A 19829-nucleotide genomic window follows, 5' to 3' on the forward strand; every position below is an offset into this window, starting at 1 on the left:
CTCATTTTTAAAATCAAAAGATATTCCCTAGGTTTTTCGGACCTCTCTTCCCGGAATTAATATATTCAAATCTTGTACATACGCTCATTGTGTTACACTATCTTCAAATCTTGACATCACGTAATTGTTTCATTATGTCATGTCATCATCCAACCCCTCACTCCCATTTGGTATTCATACACAGGCAAAACTTTTTGATACTCAGAACTAGCAGTGTTGAGTATCGAGGACGCATCTCATGAGTTAATGGCTATTCTTTTAGAGACTTGATAAGTGACCAAATAGAATACCTTGATTATTCGAGCGCAATTTCACTTCGATCGAGATTCTTGACTATATATATATAAGTAAAAAAGAACCATGTCCATGTGATGGTTTCCATATACATACAAAGAAAACACAACTATAAAACAGTTTTTTCCTCCCTAGCGCTTTCTCGGCTCATGCCGGTCTTCAGGGGTTTGAATTCTTTTATTTGTAAAACATGACGTCATAGTACAATGACGTCATAGTAAGATTACGTCATGACATGGTACATAAAGATATTGTGAATGGTTCTGGAAGAAACTAACAAAAACATGAGGACAAAATAAAAACTAATATGAAGTTCCTTTGTCCCGTTCTGAATTTAACACAGGTTTCATAAGTTGAATGAAATACATTTCTTTATTTTCTCTTTTTAAAAGATCTGAATTAGACATTTGATATATTGGTAAAATAAAAAAGTTATCATTAGCACACATATGACAATGTTCGTTTACTGTTAAATATCTGAGATGGTCTGTTTTGGTTTGTTGTCGGTGTAATGTAACTCTCTTTCTCAATTCCATTCCTGTCTGACCAATATAAAAATCTCAGCATTTGCTACAAATAAGTGCGTATATGACATTTTTGGATGTACAATTCATATCAGTTTTAATTTTGAAATTAAAACCATTTTTGAATGTATAATTTTTACACTCTATAATAATATCACATGTTTTGCAACGCTTTTGCATACATTTAGTGACAGAAGTATCTTGAATTATATATATATATATTACATAATTTGTTTACACCAATCTATATATGAAGAAATATAATATTTTCAACTATTACACCGACCGTTCAATGAAACCTTGTTATATTGCACGGTTCGAAGTTATATTGCACGCTTCCATGGAAACGTTATATTGCACGGTTCGAGATGTTATATTGCACGGCTACCTCGCTGTTGTTGTTTAGTTTTATAGAAAACTTTCGAGGAATTGCGAGTAACAGTGAGTTACGTTAATATGACGTCACAAAGGTTCACGCTCAATTTCGCGCTGGATTTATAGATCTCGAATCAAGCACCTCATGTAGACGTTAACTGTACCGAGTAAAGGACGGACACGATGAATGTATTAGATCAAAAGGCTGCAAGCAGGTCTTATAATGTGAAAACAGACAAAAAGACATCCAAACCGGAGTTACAACGTGACGTACGTGGGCTATACGTCAATCTTCAATAGGATATTAAGGTTTTTTTCCGTACGGTACGGTGTTGATGATTTTGTTAAGTGATTGTCGTATTCGTTTTATAGAAAAAATATTCAACTGAAAAACTGGTGATTATGTAATAAAACAAATATTCCATGGTTACTGTGCTCTAGTTCATAATATTTACCCCTCGGTGATGGTAATCAACAAATTTATATTATATTGCACTCGGCCTTTGGCCTCGTGCAATATAACATTTGTTGATTACCTTCACCTCGGGTTAAATATTATGAACTAGAGCACAGTAACTCATGAAATATTTGTATAATATATTCTTCATAGTATATGAATTAAGGCAAAGAATCTGCCAATCAGAGAGTTGGATTTAGTATGAAAACTAATAAAAATTAATTATATGATCCAAGGACGTACTTATAAATCCTTGTATGATCGGACGTACAAGTATGACATTTTCCTGTACTGAGTACTAGTTCTACAGTGTGGAATAGCAATGAATATATGTACACATACGCTCAGAAAATACAACGTGACGTACGCTACCCAAATTGGAATACTTTTTCACGATAATTGTGAAAATTTTCTTACGTGTGCATGAATCCACAATTAGATGCCTTCAGTTTTAATTTCATGATTTTTTACTTAAATTGTCAGCAGTGCATAAATATTGAAATAGAGAGCATGAAGCATGCCCGGTCTAGCCCCGTGTTTCAGTAGGTTCGAGTACCCAAAATGGAGCACTCCTAAATATAGTTTGATTAAAAAATGTATAGGAGACATCATAAAAAATGTTTGAATTTTATTTAAAGATGCTCCACCGATAACAAATGGTATTTTTTCACTATCAAAAACAGCAGCAGACGATTTAGTATTTTTCTTCAGTTACAAAAGTTACTTACTTTTTTTTGCTTGTTACGAGCATTCATTGGCTTAAAAATTTACTTTATCAGCCCATAAATGAAAAAATGGCGTCGCCGTTTGTGACGTTGCTTCTGATTGGCTGAGATGACGGCGTAATGATTTCATAGGCAAAACTGAGAGTCTTAAAATGAATTTGAGTATTGAAGAGATTATCTTTAGTAAATTGAATTATAAGGATTAATTTCATCGGTTTATTTAGAGTACACTCAGACTTTTGTGTTATATCTCCATAACATAAAAAATCTATTCAAATTAATCCTTAAATGGAATGAAGTACTGATTGCGCATGCACAAAAGGCGAAATAAATTATTTTATATTATTTTTTGTGTTAATTATAGACATATATATACACGATTATACACCATTTAGTGTTCAGATGATGAATATTATCTATGCTCTGTCGGCGGTTGAGCATCTTTAAGTAAAGTTCAAGCATTTTCTAATTTATTAAATTTCTGTCAAAATATTCCATTGTGCATTTTTTCTTGTTTTAAAATAGATGGTGTTTTTAGGGTTGTCGCACGATGTCATTTCCCGGAATTTTTTCACAATTTCATTATTTTCATTTTCAAATACAGATAATAAGAAACTCAAAAGAAAATGACATCTAAAATTGTCACTTTTCAGCGCCTTACTTTTTTTTTTGTTCTGCGCAGTTATTGGTAGTTTAGATTGTAAACCGAGAATTCTGTATTACATATTTTAAAAGTGTTCCATTTTGGATAGCGTTTCAATTTGGGTAACGTCTTGTTATGATAGACTAAAGTAGTCCTAACTAATTAAAATCGAATATCAAGCGCGTTGAATGTCTAATTGTTTTGTTAGTATTTAAAAACGTTACAACTTCAATCCAGCGCGGTTCTACTAAACTCGGTATATTTTTTTTTTACCTCTAAGCCTACGTAATGCAGAAAATTACGTAAGCTTTTTTTTTTTTTACAGGTTTACGTTACTGTCAACCTATGTCATACTCATGTTTATAAAAAAAATGTATGAGTTTCTTGTGGGCACGTTCCGTCACATCAACACTGGGGCGTTTCCAGTGTCAAAAATCCGGGCACTTCCAAACAGGAAATAGAATATCGACGCCTGCGTAATGATGTCGGGCAACCGATATCGAAGTAAATAATGGAGGTGGGAAGAGGGTAACACTAACAAAATCCATTGCATCTAACCGTTAACGATGTTCAACGGAACTTAGTTTACCTCAGGATTGTTAGCGAAATATGTACTTGACCGTCTAAGAGGCTCATTTTAGCTTTACCGGTGTAGAGGTATGATAATTTTTATCATAAATAGGCATATCCGTCCGCTTTTGTTTGTGTTTTGTGTTGTATGGCTCGCTTCGTTTCAGAAAATAAACTCTTCATTATAAGCCGTTTATCTTTCAGATGGAGCTGAGAGTCGGAAATAAGTACCGCCTCGGACGGAAGATTGGCAGTGGATCGTTTGGAGACATTTATCTCGGTAAACTTGTATTTGACACTTGTGTTTTAAACACGTCGGTGCAAGCTTCTGAATATTTTGACAGTTCACTTCTAGGACAAAGTAGATGATTCAACAATGACTGGATTTGTATTTTACAATCCCCTTCATGGTGAATCATCATATGTATATTTCTATAATCAAAGTTCGGTATATATTATCACTGAAATTTATCGTGACATTATTTGTCTTGTGAAATTGTAACCGGAAGAGGAAATCTGACATTCTTTCGGCTGTCAAAACAAAAGGCATTTATGATTTGAATGAGAACTGAAAGTCTTATTCACTAGAAATCTATTTTTATAGCAATTGGGCAATATTCACGATTGACATCATTCGATACTTCTGATAAAGTTTTAAATTCATAAACCAATCATTTATGCATTCATAAATTCATTTGATCAATGATGGAGGGACTTTGGCTTAAATAAGATCATGTATTTTCATGCCTCAGTACACTGTTTTTTTCCAACCAGCAGTCCAGCACTGTATCAAACTTAATAAAATATTCCCATATATATAAATAAATCAATTGCTGATTGATGTTTAAGGGTGTTCAGTAACGTTCATATTATATTTGTAAATTTTGTGAAATTGCCCTTGGTAAAACAGCAATATTTACCTGTCCTCTATCCTTATATTAACGTTACCAATAGAATGGTGCTGGAAAGTAATAAGTCCAATGATTCTTGTCAGCGACCAATATTCTCACCAAGTACTTTTACCCATTCTCACCATCGCATGCCACTGTATGATTTCATACAAATTTTCAAGTAACACTTTATGGAAACTAGAATGTATGATAGCTTCTAGAACTTCTATCAGAAGATGACTTTATTCACGACAATTTGTGTGTAACCATACAAAAATGGGTTAAGGGCAAAGTTGAAAAATTGTGTCATGGCGACGAGGCATAAAAAAAATGTTAAGATGTTAGAAAGTTAACTTCATGCTATTGATGAATAGCGCATGAATTAAAGCTATGTTTTAGAGAGATTTGGTAAAGTCATGTTTGAAAGAGATTTAGAAATAAGGCAGCTAGAAGATGAAGTGTCAAGCAAAACCTTTGGGTATTGATTTGGGAAATCATCAACCAAAATTTGAAACAGTAAACATTGTCATGAAATGTTAATTCCTTATTTAAACAATAAACATTCTTTGTCAATTCTGTATCAATTTCAGGTACTGACATTTCAAACGGAGAAGAAGTTGCCATAAAATTAGAATGTGTGAAAACAAAACACCCCCAGCTCCATATAGAGAGCAAGATCTACCGAATGATGCAAGGAGGAGGTAATTTTGATGAGTTGATAATATAACAGGCTTGTTGGTTTTACAGTATGCCACCTGAAATCACAAGTATTATGATCTACTACTACAGTGGTGGAGTGGTAGGACTAAGAGGATATAGTCTTGTGAGACATGTACAGTTGACTTCTGCTTGTAATATGATGAAACAGTTATCATTAAAGGTCCACTACCTTTCGGAAACAAAAAATAAGTTTCTTAAATACATTAAGTTCACTTAGGAACTTGGCATAAGATCAGGTTACTACACCAAACAAAATGTCCATGCGTAATCTGTGTTAGATTCATTTCACTGTTTTGCCATCTGCTGCAGGGATAGTCTGTTAATGCGCAGTAATAAGGAGGATAGTGGGAAACATAATTAATATTAATTATGGCCCGTGTTGTGAAATATAACATTTAATTTATTGTAATTAAAATGTTCAGAAGGTAATGATAAGTGTAGTATAAACGTTAGCTAATAACTTTTGTGACTCTACAAAGTAAGATATCAATCTCGTTTTACATTACCATTTTAAAATCAAAAGCCATTTCTGAAAGGTAGAGGACCTTTAAAGCACCTGAAATAGGATAAAAAGAGTAATCGTGGATGATGATTCACTTTTGTCAAAATGTAAATATATAGTGACAAATACTTGTCTCACCATATCGTATGATTTGATGATTTCATGACAATAAGAATTTGAACTTAACTTATTCTAATTTTAGTGTTAATTTAAAAAACAATATACTTGTAAATTTGATGTTATTTCAAATGTTTTTAGTGGGTATTCCAACTATTAAATGGTGTGGAGCAGAAGGAGACTACAATGTGATGGTGATGGAGTTATTAGGTCCGAGTCTGGAGGATCTCTTTAATTTCTGTTCGCGTAAATTCAGCCTGAAGACGGTCTTGCTACTGGCAGATCAGTTGGTAAGTTAAGTTGATGAAAAGATCATACTTTTTGGTCAGTTGTCATTGTGATTGGTACTTTATAACATATTTGATTGCTCACTATATAGTTGTATTATTTAAAGTTTCATAACCTTTCTTTGGGAGACTATCTTTGTATAAAATTTCAGAGTTATTTATCTTTGTTGGAGGGTATTGGTTGTGATATCACTAGTTTGTAAATAAAAATTGCGAAGTTTTCTCAAGAAAAAGAAGACAGTGTTTCGTTCACTATCAATACACCAAGACCTTCATGCAAGATTTTGGTTTCATCTCTACTTACATGTGAAATTTGTCTGACCTATACAAGCATATTTTACATACATGATTTGTTTTGTTTACAGATAAGCAGAATTGAATACATTCATTCTAAAAATTTCATCCATCGTGATGTGAAACCAGACAATTTTCTAATGGGATTAGGAAAGAAAGGAAATCTTGTGTATATTATTGACTTTGGATTGGCCAAAAAGTATCGTGATGCCAGAACACATCAACATATACCCTATCGGGAAAACAAGAATCTCACCGGCACAGCTAGATATGCCAGTATCAACACACATCTCGGAATTGGTAAGGTTGAAATGATTATTAGTTTGGGGGCCTATTGTAAGTAGTCCCTACTCTTAACAAATACCTGCTGTTGTTTTTTTTTTTAATTTTATGAACTTCACTAATCTGATTAAAATCATCTGTTCATGTACTGTTACTTTCATAAATATAGTGTTTAGAAATGAAACCTACGAAGAGATGATCTTAAGGTATTGAACTCTCAAAAATTGTCAATTTAGACAATGTTCTTTAGTCTGAATAACGTTTGTACCAGCCAATGTAGTATTTCAATTGTTATAATTGTTCGAAAATAACTAAAAAAATAATAATCGCAAGTTTGATAGTTGCTGTATTTGCACTAAGTATACATAGATTGTGGGGTAATTAATAAACCTGTCATAAATTTGAGTGATGTTAGCACTAATTCTTATATGTAAAGTTTGATGTTGGTGTAACTGTTATATTGAAGATACCTAAACATTCAAATTATGATACTCTTATGACGGTATTTGTGACTTTTACATTTTATTTGTCCAGAACAAAGTCGACGAGATGACATGGAATCGTTAGGATATGTTTTCATGTACTTTTTACGTGGGAGTTTGCCATGGCAGGGACTTAAGGCGGCAACAAAACGACAGAAGTATGAAAGAATCAGTGAAAAGAAAATGTCAACTCCTATTGAGGAGCTCTGTAAAGGATTCCCATGTAAGTGAGCCGTCATATGTAAATACATGGCGGTGTCTGTGATAAAGTCTCATCTCTGTCTTCATGGACCAACTTTATTCTAGCATTAACACCTAATAATTACCAAACATTTACATTTTAACCTGGAATTATACTAGAATGGGTATGGAAAGGTCAATAAATTTAAATAATGTTATTACTATGTCAATGTTTGTTGAATTACAAGTTTACTTTTGCTTGCATCAAAACAACTTTTTCAGTTAGTATTAGATAGAAATTCCAAATGTGAAATGTTAAGTGCTCACAAAGATCTTAAATGCACTGACATACAAAACACATTTCTTTGACTCTCTACACATTTTTGTTGAATTGAAATCAAAACATCTGGAAAATGATATGTTCAGTAAGGTGTCATTTGTGATATTTTGTTGTTTGTTAAGTGAATTGCTTGGTGCTACTATGTTACTTTTGTTTATTGGACTGTTTGAATGAGATATGTGATGCAATGAAGTGTATTTAGTATTTGTATCTTGCAGAGTTGTATCCCTTGTGGGTAGGTATCCATTGTGATGCCATTTTGTAAGCAAAAACTGTGTTTTTTTTCTGAAATGTATGATGTTTACGCACACAAGCATATGACATCACAATCTATTTCCTACACACAAGGATTGTGCAAATACAGAATTCTATATAACTAAAAGTGCTTCAATGGAACATAGCAAATACAGAATTCTATATAACTACAATGGTCAATGGAATGGTAGTTACTGAGGTAAAAATATCATTAGTCAGTCACTTACCAGTAATATACCAGTAATATCAATGTCTAAATTGGAGAAAAAGGGTTTGTATTACTGATAACAGTTTGAATGACTGATTAATTATATACTCTACAGTCTACAATGGTTAAAGCATGCATGAACAGAAGGAATTTAAAAAAAAAATGCAGTGAGAATTTAACTTAACTTTTGAAAGTTACACAAGGGGACGCAATGTGTACTTATTTTGCTATGCTGAGAGCCAAATTTTTTGTGGTCATTCAGATAAAGTATGATTGTCTAATACATACTTTAGAATTACCAAGGTCTATTAGCAGTAGTTCTTTCGACTATTTCTGAAGTAGCCATGACTAGATTCTATCATTTTCATATTTATTTTGCAGCGGAATTTGCCACCTATCTGAATTTTTGTCGATCTCTACGGTTTGATGATAAACCAGATTACTCCTATCTTCGACAACTGTTCAGAAATTTATTCCACAGACAAGGATTTACATATGACTATGTCTTCGACTGGAATATGCTCAAATTTGTAAGTATGTTGTACTTGCTTAATCTACTAAATATGAAGTGGATTTGATGATTCCGTAATTTTTGCACTGAAAACTTAGAAATCTACATATTTCTTGAATCTTTGGACTAACAACTATTAAAAATAAATAAAACAAATCAAATATTATAGATGCGAAAATGTAACAAAAGGAAAATTATCACTTTCTTATTAGGTCATCTGACCGGAAGGGTCAGGATGACCTATTCTCATCATGCATCGTCCGTCGTCGTCCGCCGTCCACTGTCCACTGTGCGTAAACTTTTCATTCAAATGAATTCTCAATAACTGAAAGGCCCAGAGTACTGGTATTTGGCCTGTAGCATGCTATGATGGAGGACTACCAAGTCTGTTCAAATGAATGACATTGACCTTCATTAAGGTCACAGGGGTCAAATAGGCTAAAATCTTTTTAAACGACTTTTTGTAAATAACTAAGAGGCCTAGAGATTAGATATCCTACTTGTAGTATGGTGGGGATCAAGAGACCTTTATTCATGGTCAAATTCATCAAATATATCAGAATCTGGACTTCGGCATATTAACATGGAGCTGCCCGAACTTTCAGACGACGTGATATATTGTATTATCCTTGTTATCTCACTACCGATAGCTCATGTCGTCAAATTATGCAACAGTTCTTTTTCCAAGAAGGCATTATGTACCGTGATGGGGGTGTCGATTGTCTGCATCACGTGCGGTCGTCACATTCTGCACTCGATCGTGACAACCCTAGTGAGTTCTTTCACTCTAGACAATTTAGCACGTCCCAAATAAATGTAGATATCATATATTTAGCATGTATTTCAAATTGTTCACAACAAAATTACAAAATTTATTTTGTTTCATTTATCACGACTTTCTCCTCGAGATCAGTTTATATTACTAATTATAAGGACAGAGACATATAACAGTTCGAGTCACTGACCTAGCTAGATAGTCAGTGAAATACACTTTGCCCACATAGGTTTGGATTTAGTATAAATGCCATTGTAAATACTGATTACAAAGAATTAATGCATTTTATATTTACTAGGTTGGCTAGTTTTATACAAGGTGTATATATATTGTGGCTATGTCTTACCATCGTCCCAATTGGGACGATTCTTATTGCCAAATAAAACCCGCTGTCGATGGTAAGGTTTTTGTCCATTCGGAACACCTCTAGGAGCCTCACAGCAACTTAACAGCCTATCAATGGGAAGTAACCCCTGTAACGACTCGCTTAACAGAATGAACTGTATAGAGAGTGTCGATCCTAGTGGGTACGATGACAAGAGTATATATATAGAGAGTGTTGACCATTTAGTGGGACGATGACAAGAGTTTAATATATATAGAAAGAGTGTAGATATTTAGTGGGACAAATATAAGAGTAGTATATAGAGCGCGGATCCTAGTGGACGATGACAAGAGTAGTATATAACAGCATGTTGACAGTGTTTCATTCCGTTGTAAATAGATTTACTTTAGTAATTTAATGCGCTGTGGAAGGGTTTTCTTTGGGGTTGTATAGAATAAAAAGAGGAGCATGGTTATTTTGTGGGGGAGAAACGCAAAGAAATCACATTGTTTGTGATAAAATTTAGTGGGACAATGATAAGAGTAGTATATAGAGCGTTGATCCTAGTGGGACGATGACAAGAGTATAAATATAGAGAGAGGGTCGACCATTGAGTGGGACGATAATAAGAGTATATATATATATATATAGAGCGTTGACCATTTAGTGGGACGATATTATATATATAGAGCGTGACCATTTAGTGGGACGATGACGAAGAGTATATTATATATATAGTGCGTTTGATGATTTAGTTGGATGGATGACAAGAATGTATATATAAAATACGAGCGTTTTGACCATTTAAAAACGATTGGACAAGAGTATAAGGATAGAGCGGGTGACCAAAGGACGATACAAACTATATATAAAGAGCGTTGACAAAAATTTAGTTGGACGATGACAAGAGTATATATACTGTATTAGACGCGTTGACCATTTAGTTGGGACGATGACAAGAGTATTATTATATAGAGCGTTGACATTTATTGGGAGCTATTTAACACGACGTTAAGAGTTTTATAAGAGCGTTGACCAATGGTAGCGGCGAACATGATATTAAAAAAGTTGGCGGGACTAATACTGTATATTTAGCCGTACTGACCATTTAGGTGGGACGATAACAACTTGTAAATATATAAGCACCAGGTAGTCGGACTGATTCAAGAGTATATATATATATAGAGCGTTGATATTAGTTGGACGATGTGACAAGAGTATATATATATAGAGCCCGTGACCATTTGCATTGGACGGAAGACAAGCAAAATATATATATAGACGTTGACATTTAGTTGTAAAGGCACGATGACAAAAACACATTTGTATATTACGTAGAGCGTTATGACCAGTGGGACGATGACAAGACGTTTATATATATATAGTGCGTTGATATTTAGTTGGACGATGACAACAGTATATATTAATGAGCATTTGAAAGACTTAGTTGGACGATGACAAGGTATATTTATATAGAAGCGTGATATTTAGTGGGACTGATGACCAGAGTATATATATATAGAGCGTTGTTTTGTTGGACGATGACAAGAGTATATTAGATCCCTAGAGCAAATGTGGATTTTAGTTGGGCAAACGACTGACGATATACAATATATAAACGTTGAACATTTAGCGATGAAAGTTTAGAGTATATATTATTAAGCGTTGACAAATAATTACATTGCCATTGCTTACTATTTTATTTTTCAACAGCCAAAATCCGTGTTTTTTGCTCGAGCACTGGTCAGGGGAGTCTAGTATCGTACGATTATACAGTGAAGACAATATAAAATCACCACTGTTCTAATTTTGTGTATTATTTTCGCATGGTTATAAACCTTAATATCGTGACCTCCATTTAACCATTCATATATACGTTTATAGTTACCAAAGAGGTAAAATAGTTATTACATTGTGGCAATTTCCCGTCAGCTTCTGGGGGGCTTCGCCCCCCCCATACCCCCTACCGGGGCTTTGCCCCTGGACCATGCACCCCCAAGCATGCAGGTCTTTCCAATCCTAGCTACGCCGCTGCAAGCTGTCATAATCCCTATTGTCCGGCGAAGGGCCGTCGCGAGACAGCTAGGTGTGACGGTGCCGCGGGGTATCGGCGAACACCTAATCTGTACATGTAAATTTTTATTCGAATCATCGAGTGTCAGTTACCTATGATTCTATAACAAATGGTCCATGAAAAAAGTTCGATACATCGAGAACTTCGATTCATAAAACTTCGATTCATACATGGGTTAGTTAGTAATGTCATATAGTGAAGAAATTCGGGACTAGACAAAAAGTTCGATACAGCGAGAAATTTGATTCATCGAAGTTCAAATCATCGAGGTTTGACTGTATAGAGAGAGCGTTGACCATTTAGTGGGACGATAATAAGAGTAGTATTTATGTAATTAAAGCGTCGATCCAATACATATACATGTGCATTGTATATATGTATGTAGTTTCATTCTGTTCTTGAAGCCTAATATATTAAAGTTTTTTGTTTTTTTTTGACTGGGCGGAATGAAATGCAAAAATATACACTAAAATGTATAGTTCAATCAAGTGCAATTTTAATGCAGATAATAAGTGATCATGGATTGATAATATATATAATCCAAAATAGAAATTAATCGACATCTTTGTTAATTTTGTTCACTTTTTTAACCCTATTTACATTAAACATAAACCACAGTAAATAACAAAAGCATACTGTTTAGCGTGCGTCTTCAGCACGAGAGATATTATCAGTCACCTGATCAAACCAGTTTGACCGATTCGAGTGTTCAAAGATGGCAATAAGATTACTTAAATAACACCCCAGGAGTTCGGAAGTTAAAAGAAAAGTGTTATTCCTTGTTGGTTTTGACACTAAAGGAGAATTATCCCAATTGGGACGATGGTAAGATATAGCCTATATTGTAATGTTTAATCATCAACTGAGTAGGAATTTCAAATAAAACCTTTGGATCAACAACACATTGACATAGTGCATATGATACATTGTGTTTAGTAATTATGACATATCAAAGAAACACAATTTAACAAAGGATGACAATTTATTGACTCATGCCCAATTAGGGCCTTGCTATGAGGGGAATTTCTCTTTAGCTCAGTCAGAGTGGCAGACCAATAAGTCTTGGGCCAAGGGTTCGAGTCCAGCCAGCAACACACATACATATATTACTTAACAACGATCCACAGTACTGACACTCATCTGCACAGCCACAAAAGCTAGATGATGGACCATGTACCTGAAATGCCCATATTCATGTATCATTACAAATATAGGCTCTAAACATGCACATGTAATTTCTTAAAAGATTTTGTGATTTATTCTTTACTAATACTATCTCGATCAACTGGGGATTGAACTCGGTACCTCTTGTGATTTAGTCTAACGCTGAATTGATCAAACTGAAAAGAAGATTTCTCTAATCGAGAGGCTTATAGTTTTATGAACTGAGTCTTACCATAATATTTTCTTTCCACAAGCTTTCGCCGGTAAACTAAAATTGTGGGATGAGTTCCATAAACTGACATATGACATATTCACTTATAAGCAGTGACACACAAAGTATAAGGGTGTAAATCTCTATCATAATATATGATTAAGAAATCTGTTATCTATAATTTGGTTCCTGACATAAAATCTTAGTTAGAGTCTGAGTTACATTTTACTATGTATAAACAAAAACAATATAATCACTGGATAAGAGGGATTCTGTAATGGGGACAATATCATAATATAAACAGGTTGTACATGTATTGATTTCAGAGTTCACATGACCATGAGATATTTATATTAATTTCTTTTTAATTTTTACTCTATCACCAACAATATGATTTGTTTCACTTTGTAGGAAATGCCACACTTACTTATTCTTTTGGGGTTTTGGGTACCTGCTGTTTTTCCGTACCTGTCACTACCTAGGATTTCCACAGGCACCAGCACTGTCTAATGCTGTACAGCTGCTTCTCACATTAAGGGTACGAAGCTTTTTATTGTACATTTATTACTTTTGCATGTATTATTTATTTCTATTTTAGGTGATTTCTATTTGCTGCTGTAGGTATTATGCATATACACACATGTAGTGTCACTTTGTCCAGAGTACTTAAACAGACAGACCGTTTACATATAACATTGGGTTACATATTGTTATCTGCATATTTTTGGTGTATTTACATGTAAGACAGGTTAAAATCATCCAAACAAATTTCTAAAAGAAAACATTATAAAAGTTCCCAAGCTGCCCTATGGAGAGAATATAAATAATTTTATTAACAACATAGGGCACTATAAAGTCATGTGCTTCTTTGTCCTCGTGAAATAAAGCTATACTGTTTTAATTAAATATACTTTTCCCTATGTTTAGTAAAATATGTTTGGCTATCCTGACTTACAGGTTGTTCAATTGATGATTACCACAGATTGCTATATATTTACTGATAATCACAGATGGTGGGGATCGGTTTTGAGATCCATGACACACACACGTCTTCAAAGAGGGAAGATTGTTCATCAGAAGAAATGGCGCTGGTGAAAAAGTACCAAGAAGTTGATCCATCATTTATTGACATCTTCCTGTATGCCTTCTGTTTCCTCGGCCAATTCACAGGTAATATGTTTTCATTTAAAACAGTTTTAAAATCTGATGGTAATAATGTTACCTTGATGTTACCGTGTCTGGTATGATGTTATGGTTTACATTCAGTATTGCCATGGCGATATTCTCTGCCATTGATATAACATAAGTAACATATTGACATAAAGATGACAGAGAAGGTAACACCTTGTGAAAGTATATTAGTGTTGTAACGATTCATCATTACCATGATAGCTACCCGTGGAGTCAGCTGTCCGATGCTTAGTAGAGTCGATTTACACACCACTGGCTATTCTTCATGGGAATTATTATTAGCCATAGGGTGTAGTTATATAATCAGAGCGTATAAGTTTTACTCTTATTTTCTTTCTTATAAATGTACAACGTTAAATGTAACCATTTCATATCTGTCATTACCTACAAGTCACATCCAATTACATCCTATCTTGTCCTGATGGAGATGGGTCATTTATCATACCCAATGACGATATTACTTGTCTTGTGAAAATTCATGAAATTTATGTATGTAAAATAATTTATTGCAGGTCCTTATTACAAATTCCGTACTTACCAGGACATGATTAAAAATGACCGATCTGCAGATATACCAACATTTGATGCTTTTGTGGCAAGAATGAAAGCAGTTCCGATCCTTATAATCATATTTGTTGGATTCTCATATTTTTTCAGTCTACATGTAAGTCATTTATGCTTAGTTTAAAAAAAAACAACAAAAAAAACCCATAAATTTTATGCCATATATGAATTCAAAATTAACTGGACTAGTGTATATTAATGGAATTATTAAGGAAACAATATCAAAGTGGCAATAAAATATTAGTTACCTCCCTTTATCAAGAATATCTCATATTTCATACATATACATTAAAACCCACTGACGACAGAGCAAGGGTAAAACTGAAGTTGAATCTTTAATGTTAAGTTTGGTTGCATTCACTGTAATCTTTCAAATTGTATAGAATATTTGAGTTATTGAAATAAGCAAGGCTCTATTAATAATACATACATGGTACTACAACTTTCAACAATTTTTTAACAATCAGTTTGTCTGAATTTTCTATTAGATTTTATTGATAACTATTTTTCTTCATTTTGTTTTCAGTATGTAACAACAGATGAGTTTCTTGAGCATTCCTTCCCGTTCCGACTGTTTTACATGGTGCCCATGTTCACTATATTTCGGGCTCGTATGTACATCGCCTGGCTGGTGTCAGAATGTATGTCCATGGCATCTACACTTGGGGCATACCCAGTACAGTGTAAAGCTAAATGTGGAAAAGGACCAACAGATTTGGCAGCGCTGGAAGAAGTAGTGTATGCATTCTTTATAAGTAATGGTATCATTCAAGCAAACAGCATCATGATATGATATACCAGATTTCATACTTTAACTGATTAAGGTAAAAAAAGGTTATGACTTGTAGGTCACAAATACTCAGCTGATAAAAATCAGAAAAAACGTCCCATATAAGCTTTACAAGCTTTTTTGACGACCGCCAAGGTCACCCATCTTGGCAGATTTGAACGTATTAATATCAATGTATATCATGTCTATGACTTGTTTTCACTTTGCTTTTCTGTGTATTTACAGAAAATCCAAAGATATTAAAGAGATCAAATATGATTTTGAAACGATACACAACCTGGATATATATGGCTGTGACCTAGCGCCCAGAGTGCGGGACGGACTGAGGAGTTGGAACATGACAGTTCAATACTGGTTAGCTTCATGTGTGCATCACAGGGTTCCAAAAAGTCTAGCACCATTCAAGTAAGTAACCGCCATGTGTATTAATAACAAACGTCCAAACTGTCTGTTACACCATATTCAAGTAAGTGAAACGTCTACATCTATAGTATATTGACCACCTTCATCGAGCTGAAGTTTATGTCATATTCAAGTAAGTGAAATATAGGTGGGCTTACTCCTTTAGACCCCTCACACACTTATAGATATGGGCCATCGAGAGTGATTTACATAATAGAGTTGTATAACTTATTTCGGTAGATGTCAGATGAATGAAGCTTATATTTAAGATTAATCTTGTATTATTTGGTCAAGTATTAGGTTGGTGTGTGTGTTAATTACAAATTCTCCAAAAATCATTGCTATTCAAGTGAGTAGTGACTAGGTGTGGTTTTCAAATATTTTTTTTTTTAAAGTCTGGAATCGTTTATGATGTGAATGTGTTATCATTATGGTGTTTTCTTATGACTTCACAGAGTTGCAATAACCATGGCGGTCAGTGCGTTTTGGCACGGTGTACACCCAGGGTACTACCTTAGTTTCGGACTTGTACCTATTTTTGTTGCCGCGGAGGACAGAATGGTCCGAGTCTACAGAAAAGAGGGAGATGCTGGCAAAACGTTTGATTGGGTAAACTGGTTCTTAAAAATGCGTGCATTTGATTACATGTGCATGGGTTTCCTCTTACTAAGATTTGATTATACACTAGCCTACTGGCGCTCTATCTACTTCATTGGTCACATAATGGGGATCATATTCATAGTGATTGGTCGACTAAAGCCGTTACCAAAGGGAGAGAAGAAAAAGGAGTAAAATGTATTAGGCTATGGTAGATAAACAGAATGGGTAGTTTATATCTCATGATGATGAGATATTTAGTTGTTAAAACTGTTAATTAAAATTGTTTATATGCTAGCATATACACTGTTATAAAAATTATTAGATGCTAAATTGATATACTGAATTTGATCATACAAGCCACCAGGGTCGTATTAGTTCTCTTCTCTCTCTTTCTTCTGTGACCGCTCAAGATGTTATATTTGTACTACTACTAAATATGAAATTGTTATATTTATGAGTTTTGAAATATCTTAAAATTTTCTGAAAGTATTTGTTAAAACTGTTTAATAAATAGCTGTGCATTACATTTACTTGTTTATAGTAAAGAGAAAACACCAAGGTGTTCTTCTCAGTATATCTTGGTTACCACTACAGCTTACTTCCCTGTTAGTGCCCTGATTTATCTTCCATCCTGGAAGCTTATTTGATTGAATACAGGAGTTGATACCAAACCATGTTTTGCGGTTAGTTATTCTTCACGATGTTGCTTTATGACTGTTAAACTATGTTACTCTCTAGTAAATGTGACACTTTCTGTTGAGGACTGTAGGGAATGGGGTGGGGAGTGGCGGGTGTTACTGAAATGATGTTGAGTATAGAAAATGATTCTTTGTAGAGAAATGTGTATATGTTTATGTAAGAAATGAAAGAAGTTATGTGACTAAATATTATAATGACTGAAACTTTTAGATGCCAGAGTAGTCATTGTTCAAAGTTTTTATAATGTAAATGTAACTTTTTATAGATATGTGTATATATCATTACAATGTGCACTAGTGTACACAGAGCAGTCAAATAACCGTCAGTTAAAAATTTAACACATTTTTTTATCCCCCACTTTCTCCGAAACGGGGGATATTAATTTGGGTTTGTTGGTCTGTCTGTCCATCTGTCTGTCACACTTCGTTTCCGTGCAATAACCGTAACAACTGTAAACCGATTTTCTTCAAACTTAATGACAAGGTTAAATGCCTTAAGGGCTCGGCCAAGTTCGATCGCGACTGTTGATGGACCTTATTTAGCGGAGTTATGGCCCTTTGAATTACTGTAAAAAGTCAGTTTCTGCCACTTCCGTACAATAACTGTAATGAATATTAATCGATTTTCTTCAAACTTGGTAACAAGGTTGAATGCCTTAAGTGCCTGGCCAGGTTCGATAAACTCTTTCAACGGATGTTATTTATCAGAGTTATGGCCCTTTAGTTTTACTACAAATGTCATTTTTCTTCAGTTTCTGTGTAATAACTAACAAATGTTAAAACCAATATTGTTAAAACTTGATAACAAAGTTAAATGCCTTAAGGGCTTAGCCAAGCTTGATTGCCACTTTTGGCAGATCTTAATTAGCAGAGTTATGGCCCTTTGATTTAATAAAAAAAAAGTCATTTTCTGCCACATCCGTACAATAACTGTAATAAAAATTAACCAATTTTCTTCAAACTTGGTAACAAAGTTAAATGTCTTAAGGGCTCGGCTAAGTTTGATCGCCACTTGCGACGGACCTGTTTTAGCAGCGTTATGGCCCTTTGATTTCATTAAAAAAAAGTCATTTTCTTCCATTTCCCTGCAATAACTCTAATAAATATTAACTGATTTTCTTCAAACTTAGTCACAAGGTCAAATGCCTTAAAAGTTAGTATCAAAGTTAAATGCCTTAAGAGCTCAGCCTAATTTAAAAGTCACTTTCAGTGGACATTATTTTACACATCTTACTTCCGAATAAGACTTTAGTTCATTTTTTCATGTTTTAATCAAGGTTAAACCTATCCTCAATAATGTTTACCTACGATATGTCCTGAAAGCGGGGGATGGAAATTCCACGAATTTGCTTGTTTATAGAAATATTGGATGTGCAACATAAAAAAATCTTCACAATAGCCCATATCCGCATTGTAATGTAAATTTATGTACCGTAGCGGTAATTTTGTTTTAGTGCTCTTCACACCTGAAATGATGCGTTAAGATTGTGCTAGGTGAATCTTCTGTGTGTTGTTGGTAATTGTGATTATATCGTCATTGATTTGATTGGTTAAGAAGGTGTACAGTATTGGCAATGCCAAGTTTTATCCTTGACACAGTGTTCAGAAACAAGTGGTGCTAGGATACTAATATTTACTCTCTAGGAAGTAGACTAATGATGAGGAGATACAAAAGTATCTAAAATCGTTATGAATGGTTTTACCTTAATTTTGTATGGACATTATATTTTCACCAAAGTTTTCAGCTTTAAAGTGCAAGTGTTTGAAATGTTCCAAAGAAAACAGTTCAGAATGCTGATATTCTCTGTATCTTTTGAGGGAAGTTTGATGGGACTGTTAAGACATTGATGATGTGAATTCAATTCAGAAGGAAATTGATGCTTTAGTATTATTATTGTTGTAAATTTTCACCAGAATGTTTTAAGACAAGTTTAATTGATACACCAAAATGGTGGATGTTTTACAGCAAGTTGTTCTAAAGGGTTAAACAATAATGTTTTACATGAAATATTTAAGGCACTTTCTGTATTTGTGGTTTAAAGATTCCAAACCAATTTATTTAGTAAAATCTCATGTGATCCTGAATACATGTACTTCATTTTGCAGGATTATAATATAAAGAGAGCCAGATTAAGTGAAATAGATTCATTATTGTAAAACAATACGTGAAATCAAATTTTGCACCAATGATTATGCAGCTTTAATTTTTTTGTCAGACCATTTACATTGAAATCCAAAGTAACAATTATTAGTTAATTAGTGTTGTCATCATGCCAGACTTTAGACATTCTATAGCGGATAAATTTCGCTGGGGATTTAATTTTGCTATATTTTGCGGTTTTACTGAAATCCTCGAATAAAACACCAGCGAAATATTCT

The 19829-nt window shown here is 33.9% G+C and overlaps 2 protein-coding genes across 2 annotated transcripts; both read left to right on the plus strand.

The window, feature by feature from the left end:
- Window positions 1-3478: 3478 nt before the first annotated feature.
- LOC138322886 (casein kinase I) lies at window positions 3479-8738 on the plus strand. The gene is made up of 7 exons (XM_069267088.1): window positions 3479-3675; window positions 3793-3868; window positions 5069-5179; window positions 5959-6107; window positions 6470-6698; window positions 7215-7385; window positions 8527-8738. Exons 2-7 carry the CDS (start codon window positions 3793-3795, stop codon window positions 8721-8723), a joined length of 933 nt encoding a protein of 310 aa, XP_069123189.1. The 5' UTR covers window positions 3479-3675; the 3' UTR covers window positions 8724-8738.
- Window positions 8739-13621: 4883 nt separating this feature from the next.
- On the plus strand, window positions 13622-18800 carry LOC138322890 (lysophospholipid acyltransferase 7-like). Its single transcript, XM_069267094.1, has 6 exons — window positions 13622-13743; window positions 14216-14375; window positions 14909-15060; window positions 15487-15698; window positions 15976-16155; window positions 16608-18800. Exons 2-6 carry the CDS (start codon window positions 14216-14218, stop codon window positions 16942-16944), a joined length of 1041 nt encoding a protein of 346 aa, XP_069123195.1. The 5' UTR covers window positions 13622-13743; the 3' UTR covers window positions 16945-18800.
- The last annotated feature ends 1029 nt before the right edge of the window (window positions 18801-19829 follow it).

The sequence above is a fragment of the Argopecten irradians genome, chromosome 5 (assembly GCF_041381155.1).
Source record: "Argopecten irradians isolate NY chromosome 5, Ai_NY, whole genome shotgun sequence".
In the NCBI taxonomy this organism is placed as follows: Eukaryota; Metazoa; Mollusca; class Bivalvia; order Pectinida; family Pectinidae; genus Argopecten; species Argopecten irradians.